The sequence below is a fragment of the Nanorana parkeri genome, unplaced genomic scaffold, assembly GCF_000935625.1.
Source record: "Nanorana parkeri isolate BGI_ZX_2015 unplaced genomic scaffold, ASM93562v1 scaffold397, whole genome shotgun sequence".
Lineage (NCBI taxonomy): Eukaryota > Metazoa > Chordata > Amphibia > Anura > Dicroglossidae > Nanorana > Nanorana parkeri.
The window spans coordinates 579,968-590,992 of NW_017306665.1; the positions used below are offsets into that span (position 1 = coordinate 579,968).

Consider the following 11,025-nt stretch of genomic DNA (forward strand, 5'->3'; position numbering starts at 1 on the left):
GCGCAGTGCGCTCCAGTGCCAGCTCTCTACTCCCTCTAGCGGACACTCGCCGTCACTGCACCTCCCGGTGCGCACACTGCAGCTCCGCAATGTGCAAAGACTTTGCGCGGCCGGCGGTAACGATCGTAAATCTGACTCCATACTTCTCATTTAAAATCCAGCATCCCTACAGCGGGCAGGCAGAGCAACGCAATTATCCGTGCAATGGTCCCAGCCCGAGCAGGGAATGATGAAAATCCAGGCAACTTCCCATGCATGCAGCAGCTAGGGGAGGAGGAGCAGGAGATGATGCAACGAGAGAAATGAGACTCCCGCTAGTGGCCCGCCCCTTTTCCATGATGGGGGCAGAGTGTAATGTGATTGTGAATGTATTGCACAAGGCTCGGAGGCGGCTCTAGGCACACGGGGGAGGGGAGGAGAGAGCATTGTGTGAACGCCGGGTTGCCGCTTACACAGATGCAGGCAGGATCCCGTGCACGCCGCATCTCTGCCAGGCAGAACTGATCCGGGGCCCCGGGGGGACACACGTGCACTGGATGCCGCTACGGGATCGCTCCTGAGGCTTCTTATCCATCTTCGCCCTCCTTTACATCAGAGATGTTCGCCAACGTGCAACGGCAGAGCCGGTTGGGGGCCCCCCGCCTGGCACCATGCAGAGCCCACCACCATCACCCCAAGAGGCTGGAGAGCGATGAGCCCCCCGCCAAGTGCGCCCGGCTCAGCGAGTCTCCCCCGGACGGCGGGCTGCTGCCTTCCCCGGGCTCCCCGCTGCCGCCGGCTTTGCACAGCGCCGACCCCCAACACACGGGACCCACCTGCATAGGGAACTACCTGCTGCTGCCCAACGTGGACCGGGAGAACGTGGCCAGAGCCCTCCACCTGCACACCGGAGAAGAGCTACAGTGCAAGGTGAGCCGCACCGGACAGAGGCTGACAGGTGTCCATTGTCTGCGGAGGCTTGGCAGCTGGCTGGAGTTTTTGTTGGGGGAACCCTAAGTCAAGGGGACACCTGGAAGATACCCCAAGGAGACTAAAGGGAGACCCCCAGGGTGTAGGGGAGCCACAGGATTGACATGAAGGTTGCTTATAGTCTGTTGGGCTTTTGGAATACTTGACCCCATCCCATTCTTGGGGAGCTCCAGGATTGGTGTGACCCTAGTCTATAGGGTCTTGGGGAGCTCCAGGATTGGTGTGACCCTAGTCTATAGGGTCTTGGGGAGCTCCAGGATTGGTGTGACCCTAGTCTATAGGGTCTTGGGAAGACATGGCCCCAGCCTGTTCTTGGGGAGCTCCAGGATTGCCATGACCCTAGTCTGTAGTTTGCTGGGTTTCTGGAAGACATGACCCCATCCTGTCCAGGATTGCCATGACCCTAGTCTATGGGGTCTTGAAGTCATAACCCCAGTCTGATAATTGCAGGGTCCAGAGGAGCCCCTAGGATTGACATGACCCTAGACTCTAGTCTGCTTGGTCATAGGAAGACATAACCACAGCCTGTTTTAGGGGAGCCTCTGGATTGGCATGACCCTAGTCTATAGTCTGTTGGGACGTTGGAAGACATGACCTCAGCCTGTACTCTGCAGGTTGTATGGAAGCGCCAGCTTTGGCATGAGCCTAGTTTATAGTCTGCTGAGTCTTGGTAAGACAGTCTGTTATCTGCAGGGTCTAGGGGAGCCCCATGGGAGGAAAGACCTTAGTCTGTAGGGTTTTGGGAAGGCATGACCCCAGCTTGTTATCTGCAGTGTCTTGGGGAGCCCCAGGTCAGGTATAACCCTAGCCTATAGTCTGCATGGTTTTCCCTAGACATGACCCTTTGTCTGTTATCTGAAAGGTATTGGGAGACCCAGGGTAAGCATGCTGCCAGCCTTTTGTCTGCTGGTTCTTGGGGAACTCCAACATACGGTAGGCATGATGCCAGCCTTTTGTTTACTTGGTCTTGGGGAGCCCCAGGGTAGAGGGCATCCTTTTGTCTGGTGAGCCTTCTGGAGCTCTCGGTTCGGGATGACCCCAGCCTTTTTTCTGTACAGTCACAGAGCCACAGATAAGAGATGACCATTGCCTGCTGTTGTAAGGTATTGGGGAGCCCTGTGGTACAGATGATGCCCAGCCTGTCTGAGGGTTTGGGGGAACCTTAGGGTGAAGTATCCTGCTGTTTGTAGGTTCTTTAGTAGCCCCAAGCCAGGAGCAATCCTATGTAGTTTGCAGGATTGCAAGGAGCTCCAACTCAGAGATGCACTGTATATGGGAACCCCGGGTCCAGGGATGACATAGGGTTGTCTGCAGTCTTGGTGCTGACTACATGTACTGTCAAGGATTTTTCCGTTTTGGCCACAATTTGTAGTCTTTGTTGCCTCCAGGAACTCTGGTCAGCAGCCTCTCTGTTGTCAGTGTTGCAGAGTGCTTGATGTCTATGTTGCCTTCAATAACCTCAGTCTTTTGTCTGCACTGCCTGACTGTTATGTGTGACATTTCCGTATGCTTTTTTGGGAGACCCCAAGGCAGGGATAGCTCCAGGGATCAATGTCCGTAGTGATACTGGCTTGCTCTCTCTGAGGAAGTCGAGACAAAAATTACCCTAGCCTTGTCTGTACTGCCTCAGATGGGCTCCAAGTCTGGGGTGACATTAGTCTGTCTACAATGGAGACCTCTATGAAAGGAAGAATTCAGTCTGGAGGCTGCACCTCCCAGGGTGACCCTAAAGTTACCTTCCAGTCTTGCCATTCTAGATCACCTATGGATTGGGCATTGTACATTGCTGTCCTTGTGCTGGAGGCACCTAAGCAAGGCTTCCACATCTTTTGTTTGCCATGTTTCTTTGGGAAATAAAGGACATACCCCCCCCCCCTTTTGTCTGCAGTCTCTCGGAAGCAGAGGAGGGGGTGACTGAGACCCCATTCCTGTGTTTTCAAAGCAGAAGGAGAAAGCAGCATTGTCTGTTGTGCTTCAGCGTTATTACTGCTGGGAGCAGGCAAACCCGCTTATTGTTATGTGTCTTTAAAGCCTGTTCCATTGTGTTATGTTACCGTCTGATGCTTCGTGGTCTCAAGGGCCCCTGCTTTGCTTCCTGTTCTGCCCCAGGGGCTCCTAGGTATTATATTGCATGTGGTGCCCCAGGAGACCTAGCTGCTTCCCATATGATCCCCAGAGCTCCGTGTTTGAACACTTCCAGCTAAGTGATTGCTTCCCCAGGGGCATGAGCTCCATACCTCTAGGAATGACTGCAGACTCTTCCTAAATTGGCACCACTCACCCCTTTTCTGTCCTCTACAGCTGAGGAACTACAAGCCCCTTGAAGGCCCTAGCATGCTTTGCAGTGACCCAATTTTCTATGCGATTGCAATGCACTGGAAGGATAGACTTTTACATGACGTTACAGTAGACGGAGCTGTTACCTTATCTGCCCTACAGCTTAGGGAAGACTTGTAGCCTAGATATGGGCCGAAAGCAACCTGACATTCAGATTGGATACTGAACTCGATAAATACAAAGTATAGAGAAGTATATTAACCTAGAGAATGAAGGGTTTTGGGGCTTATTTAATTGTTCATCTTATAATAGGCAATGTTCAATGACCAAGGTCAATCGGATGTTGTATATGGGAAAATTAAAGCAAGTTTTCAATGAGTTAATGTATTTGCAAATCAAGACGGTCCATTGTACTGCTTTCTAGAATAAGGGAAGAAAGTTAGACGATGCGGTTACCCTTGGCAGACAATCATAAAAGCTAAAATCGGGTAGAGTGCTATGGGGCTGTTTGCAATATGTTTTTCACTTAGCCGAGCGTAGAGTCTGATTGAACCCGCTACGCTAGACAGCCGTGAGATGTGAACATATTGCAATGCTATGTCAGCGGGTCGGTTAATAATTGCGTTGACAGTTCACCGGTTTCTGTAATTTAATTTCCACATTCCCTTTTCCTTCTACATTGGAACTGACATGATCGCATTCTTTCCCAAATGTCTCTTTTTGCTGATTTTTAATTGGACTAGACAGGTTACGTCAATGCTGAGCTCTCCTTCGTAACCTTAATACGGCTTTGTGTACTTGCTGCTGCCCTCTGCTGATGCTAGCGAGTGACGGGAGAATTTATTGACGGTCGTTGCAAGAGGCATAAAAAGCCACAGAAATGAGAGCTTACCACTTCAGAATAGGGCGGTGTAAAAATAGGACACGGGTTTTGCTGGGGCTAGTGGAGTGCGGTTGTTTTGCTTTGCACATAATCTCTTAGCATATGGTTTGCATGTCCTAGTTTAGCCTAGTGATGACCTATTTAGCTTCTGGATCTCCATCTGTGGTGGGACTACAAGGCCCCCAACGTGCTGGAAATTGTAGTTCTGCCACAGCTGAAGAGCCACAAGTTGCACATTATTCGAACTTCCTTTAAGGTTGAGCAACAGTTGGGTAGTCATAAGGTTTACCCAGACAACCCAAGTCAGGTGGCCCTTATGCTACATAGTTGGTCAACCAAAGGAGATTGCAGAGTCAGATTGTGACCTAGTTTGTTAGTTCACTTAAGGATTTGACATTTGGATTACATTTTATTTATGCTTTGTTTGCAGGTTTTCTCCTTGAAGGACTACCAGCACAAGATCCAACCTTACATCCACCTCCCCTGGCACCGAAACATCACCGGGATGGCGGAAGTCATCCAAGGGGAGAGCAAGGCCTACGTGTTTTTCGAAAAGGAGTATGGCGACATGCACTCTTATGTGCGCAGCTGCAAGAGGCTGAGCGAGGAGCAGGCCGCCAAACTCTTCAAGCAAATCATCAGCGCGGTGTCCCACTGTCACCAGTCCAATATTGTCCTGGGGGACCTGAAGCTGAGGAAGTTTGTGTTCTCTGACAAAGAAAGGTGAGGAAGCAATCGGAGTTTAGGGTTGAAGTTTATCCACAATGGTGGCCATTTTGCTTCTTTTGTCAGTTTACTGTAAGCAAGTCTAATGGATTGGGAAAGAGATTTTCAGAATGTGAAGGCTGCTTGGGTGTTGGATGAGTATATAGGTGAGGAAGATATTAATAACTCGGGGCAGGAACGGAGAGGACAGCTTGGCTCAGTCATAAAAAATGCCAATGAGGCCTATTCATTCTCTATGAACTGATGGCAACCCTTAGAGATGGGTTAGACGTTTTCGTTGAGTTGGTCCGCAACAAATTGAATAAACACTAAAATGGCTAATAAATTCATAGGCCTATCTCTGCCACTAACAATTACCCCTTTATAATAAGGTAATATGTCCTCCGCACATATTGCAGTATAGACCCTACTGATGTGCAAGGCATTGTCACGAATATTTTCCTACCTTCAATATCAAGTACACAGTCAATGTTTAACCAGGTGGACACCTCCTACACTTCTGACCTCAGACCTGTCGCATACAGTCACATTTGCCCCCCCCCCCCTTCTCCTTTGTCTTGCCTCCAAATATTGATATTTCCATTAGCCCGTGCTTGTTTTGTGTATTTACAGTCACAATGCTCGCAGCAGATAGGACCAGAGCGGACTGGCCCCCTTCCCAGCCTATAAGATGCAAACTGCAGCCAAACAGCTGTGGTTGTTGACGGAAAACTGTCAGAATTAAACCAATACGGAGATATGAAAGTTGTGTACACATGACATTGCACACAGCTTCCTGTGTGGTGAACCATGATGCGCATAGTGGGCCCCCTGTCCCAGCTTATATGACGGAGCAGAGAACTTGACAGATAGAAATTAGACTTGACATTAAGGCAGGGCCGGATAAAATCCCAGGGGCCAGGTAAGCCAATGCTACTTAGAGTTCCAGCTGGTGCCCAACCATTGGGGTTTCCTCTAGTTGTCAAAAGAAAAAACCCTGGGGGCCCCTAGATTGGGCAAGCTGGCTCCTGAATTCACATATTCATTTGTCCACCCCTGGGATAAAGGGTTAGTCTACCAAAAAGCTAGTTGTAGACACTGGAACGTTAAGACACCTGATGGAGATTTGTGAGTCCCTGGCTCTGCACTCCTCTTCTGTGCCCATTATAAGGGGATCCCATTCTTCCATTTGGGTTTCTATTTGTTTTATATTCTGGAGAACATAGCAGGGGTACCTGGAACACACCTAGATGGATGGGATCACCCAAATCTATCATATGGACAGGAATTATGGTTGGGAGATCTCGCCATTGAAGTATGCAAGACATACAAAAAGCCACTCAGCCCACTACTGACCCTTAAAAAAACCCAAGGGTGCCCTGTTGCCAAATTCATATGGCCGGGCAAACATCATCCCTAATGCATCTCCTTCTTTCTAAAACGACCAATAAAAGTAATACAAGAGCTGCAACGACCATTAACTTGTGACCACCATTCAGATTGCACCCATCATTGCTGGTCAACAATGAGGACAACAATATTGGTACAGGTCTCTGCACACCACCCACCACCATTGTTAAAGGGCCACTCCATATAAATGGCATCATTCTTCCCAAAACAGTTTCAGTCATTGTATTAACATAAAAAGCTTTCCAAGGCAAAAGATAATTCGAACGAAAATAACTTTAGCAGGATCAGCCCCCCCCCCCCTTCTCCTTTGTCTTGCCTCCAAATATTGATATTTCCATTAGCCCGTGCTTGTTTTGTGTATTTACAGTCACAATGCTCGCAGCAGATAGGACCAGAGCGGACTGGCCCCCTTCCCAGCCTATAAGATGCAAACTGCAGCCAAACAGCTGTGGTTGTTGACGGAAAACTGTCAGAATTAAACCAATACGGAGATATGAAAGTTGTGTACACATGACATTGCACACAGCTTCCTGTGTGGTGAACCATGATGCGCATAGTGGGCCCCCTGTCCCAGCTTATATGACGGAGCAGAGAACTTGACAGATAGAAATTAGACTTGACATTAAGGCAGGGCCGGATAAAATCCCAGGGGCCAGGTAAGCCAATGCTACTTAGAGTTCCAGCTGGTGCCCAACCATTGGGGTTTCCTCTAGTTGTCAAAAGAAAAAACCCTGGGGGCCCCTAGATTGGGCAAGCTGGCTCCTGAATTCACATATTCATTTGTCCACCCCTGGGATAAAGGGTTAGTCTACCAAAAAGCTAGTTGTAGACACTGGAACGTTAAGACACCTGATGGAGATTTGTGAGTCCCTGGCTCTGCACTCCTCTTCTGTGCCCATTATAAGGGGATCCCATTCTTCCATTTGGGTTTCTATTTGTTTTATATTCTGGAGAACATAGCAGGGGTACCTGGAACACACCTAGATGGATGGGATCACCCAAATCTATCATATGGACAGGAATTATGGTTGGGAGATCTCGCCATTGAAGTATGCAAGACATACAAAAAGCCACTCAGCCCACTACTGACCCTTAAAAAAACCCAAGGGTGCCCTGTTGCCAAATTCATATGGCCGGGCAAACATCATCCCTAATGCATCTCCTTCTTTCTAAAACGACCAATAAAAGTAATACAAGAGCTGCAACGACCATTAACTTGTGACCACCATTCAGATTGCACCCATCATTGCTGGTCAACAATGAGGACAACAATATTGGTACAGGTCTCTGCACACCACCCACCACCATTGTTAAAGGGCCACTCCATATAAATGGCATCATTCTTCCCAAAACAGTTTCAGTCATTGTATTAACATAAAAAGCTTTCCAAGGCAAAAGATAATTCGAACGAAAATAACTTTAGCAGGATCATAATTTCCAGCACAACGGACGTCCTGTCTGTTGATCCCATAGAGGAATGTAAGCAGCTGTCACTTTGCTGTCTGCACTTGCTTACAGCGGCAGCTAGTTTTACAGCAATGAGCTGTATGGGGAAGTTGGAGAAATCTCGGATATGTCCATTTCTGCACAGGTGGGAGGAATTTTAAGCGGATGTTACCAGTACCACTTTCGCACATTACTTTTATAACCCCCTCCGTGCAACATTTAATCTTCCTAGGTGCAAGAATACATTTCTGGATTTGCAATCTCACCGCTTGAGAACTCGAAAGGCATAAGATGTCACTTGAGTTGCTCCCCTGAGATGCACCCACATCTAAAAAGGCAGTTTGTGGTGGTCTGAGCCTGTAAGATGGCTTTGGGCTGAGCATTGATCTTTGCATAGCAGAACTCTCATAAGTCCTTTAATCACTCAGTCCTGACAGATGCCAGCTCAGCATGCCGAGGACAAAGTTGATGCAGTAGCTCATATTGCGTCAAACTGGCCCGCAGCCACTTAACGTATGCGAGACGTTTATAGACACCATAATCAGTGATACATGGGTGAAGGAAGGTATCGCATTCCTGGCCAAAAAAAACCCCTTGCTAGCTCAGAAATACATTCTGATCGCAGTGTTCCATCTGGGATATTTACAAACGTCACATCACTGGAATGTTAACTGGTAGAAGAGGATGAGGAGCCAAGAGCGGTAGAGGAGGGGGGTGGGATGGGCCTGTGGTTGCGGCCACAAGTTCAGAGCTTGGTTTTGGATTCCGTGCCAAATGGATATTTAAATGTCACTTTTTATAGCTATGCAAGGTGCAGTGCCTGGGTGGGCCCTTTAGGGACAGGTACATGCAGCAGGAGGGGACCAGATTAGGGAGAATGGGTGAGCATTGTAAATAATTTAGAGGATGCATCAATTATTCTGAACCTCTTAAGGCTCCGAAGTTCTATACTTCCATCTCTTTCCACGTGCATGTTCCTTTAACTTTTATTTGCATACTGCAAAGAGCACATTTAAATTTTTTGGTAATTTGGGGTTTCAGGCAGAGCTGTGTGATCGTATCCGGCCCGCGTGTCAGGAGTTATTCACCGGGGATGGGGGGGTTAAGCGATATGCGGCAGGCGCAGGTGTCAAGTTTTTACTGTGACACCAGCTGGTTGCTGCCAGACGGTAGAGTGGCTTGAGTCACTTTTTCCGTCCCCTGTATCAAAGCTACTTTGCATCACAAGAGTTCACGTTGAGGACAAAAAAGGGAACGCATTACAACCTTCACGGCCTGATAGTTGAGGAAAAAAAAATAACTTCTCGCGCTTTGTAGGCCTTTCATCGCGTCCTGCTTTCACCATAAATTATATAGTTATTATAAGGTGTTCCATTTAGGCCTGCTGGTTGTTGAAGTAGAGGTGGTTCTCTGAGGAGCGTCGCGTACTGCGGCTTTTTTCCTTCCTGGTATTTTATTATTTTAGAGGCAGAATAGGCAAATAATAATTGGCAAATAATCTTTAGTACAGGGCAGGCTCTTCGAGTATTCCCAAGAGGGGGGAGAAGAAGATGCAGCCAGATGTGGCTGAAAGTTTATCAATGGATGCAGCAGCAGCTCTCTGTGCTATGGCCACATTCAACTGGCCCCGGATGCAAACGGTCTCCTCCCATGGCCCGTCAATGTTGGCAACTGCTTGCACAAGCGTTAACATGCGAACAGCAGCGGTGCTAGCCGTTGATTTGGCCGCCGTGGCACATACTGTGCTTGGGGCCAATGTTTCTCCGCTGGTAGGAATTCTGAAGTTAATCAGGTGTCTGAACCATAAGGAAGTCTTGGTTGTCTGTGCTGCCATCTTGTACACAACTAGAGTCAGCTGAGCATGTCACTGGCTAATGGCAATTAGCTTAAATGTAAAGGTTGCTATTGGATATTCCAAGGAGCTCTGCCAGTGCAAAGTAATAAAAAGGTTACCATTTACCATTTATGATAGATGGCTTTATAGAATGAGGTGGAGTCTATAGACTGTCTGGGGCAATTGCTATTTAATGACAAATTATGTTTTTATGTGAATTATTTTGTTCTTCTCTCGTTGTTAAACCATTGTTTCCCTTTTTTGTTTCGGTCTGCAGGACTCGCCTGAGGTTGGAAAGCTTAGAGGACGCTCGCATTATAAAAGGCGAGGACGACGCTCTGTCAGACAAACACGGGTGCCCGGCTTACGTCAGCCCAGAGATCCTCAACACGGCAGGGACTTATTCCGGGAGGTCGGCCGACGTCTGGAGCCTGGGCGTCATGCTCTTCACCCTCCTGGTTGGACGTTACCCTTTTCATGATTCGGACCCCAGCTCGCTCTTCTCCAAAATCCGCCGCGGACACTTCTGCATCCCTGACCACGTCTCCCCCAAAGCCAGGTGCCTTATCCGAAGCCTACTGAGGCGGGAGCCCCACGAGAGACTGACGGCAGAGGAAATTTTATTACATCCCTGGTTCGAAGCTGCCTCTCACCCCGGCTTAGCAGACCAGGAACCGAGCACCACTGACCAGCTTGTTCCTGATGTCCCTCAGACTTGTGATGACATTGATTCCTTCTTCTGCTAGCTCCTCCCAACCTACGGACTATGGTCTTTATAATGACCAGATCTGGGACTTGCGGTAGGCCTGTAAGCCCCTCACGGCTGTGGTGTGGACAATGTTGTACGTTATACCAACATACCATTCTGAGTTTGCCAACAATTATCCTATTGCAAAAACTTTTGCCTTGGTGGACTAGAATCGTTCTCGGGCCCCTTTAGGCACCTTCTGTAAGGCAGTGCGACGGGCAGTGGTTGCTGCACTTTGCCCAATCGGAAATAATTTATCAAATTAGAGAAAAATGAAATATGATTGGTTGCAAAGGGAGCCCATGAAATCTGAACATCATTTGCCCTGCCTTGTTTGGGTTACCGGTTTTTGTGACCGTTCATGTTCATATTATGGCATTAAATGGGGTTAAGTGAGACTAGGGCAGGTATATTTTAACCCTACAGCACAGAATAGAAGTGCCAAACACTTGAAAAAAAAAATTGACCATTTTTTAAAGTGGAACCAGACCCTCCTGTCCCTTACAGCCAAGGAAGTTGCCATCACGGCCTCTGTGGATTGCGGTTGCCATGGTGCTGCACGTGTAATGACGACATCCATTTGAGGGCCTTGAAAGTACGGCCGGAAAGCTGAAATGAGCGCACTCAACCTTGACAGTTTGCATGCCTTGAAAGTAACCGGTTTTTGGGAGGCCATTGAATTGGTGGGTCTACTTCCACTTTAAATTGATGGGTAATGTTCCTCTTTAAATGGCACCCAAGTGAAGAGTGTAG

At 48.2% G+C, this 11,025-nt stretch overlaps 1 protein-coding gene across 1 annotated transcript; it reads left to right on the forward strand.

Annotated features, from left to right (window-relative positions):
• The first annotated feature begins 597 nt into the window (after positions 1-597).
• Positions 598-10,467, forward strand: TRIB1 (tribbles pseudokinase 1). Its single transcript, XM_018559466.1, has 3 exons — positions 598-909; positions 4,560-4,852; positions 9,802-10,467. Exons 1-3 carry the CDS (start codon positions 598-600, stop codon positions 10,268-10,270), a joined length of 1,074 nt encoding a protein of 357 aa, XP_018414968.1. The 3' UTR covers positions 10,271-10,467.
• The last annotated feature ends 558 nt before the right edge of the window (positions 10,468-11,025 follow it).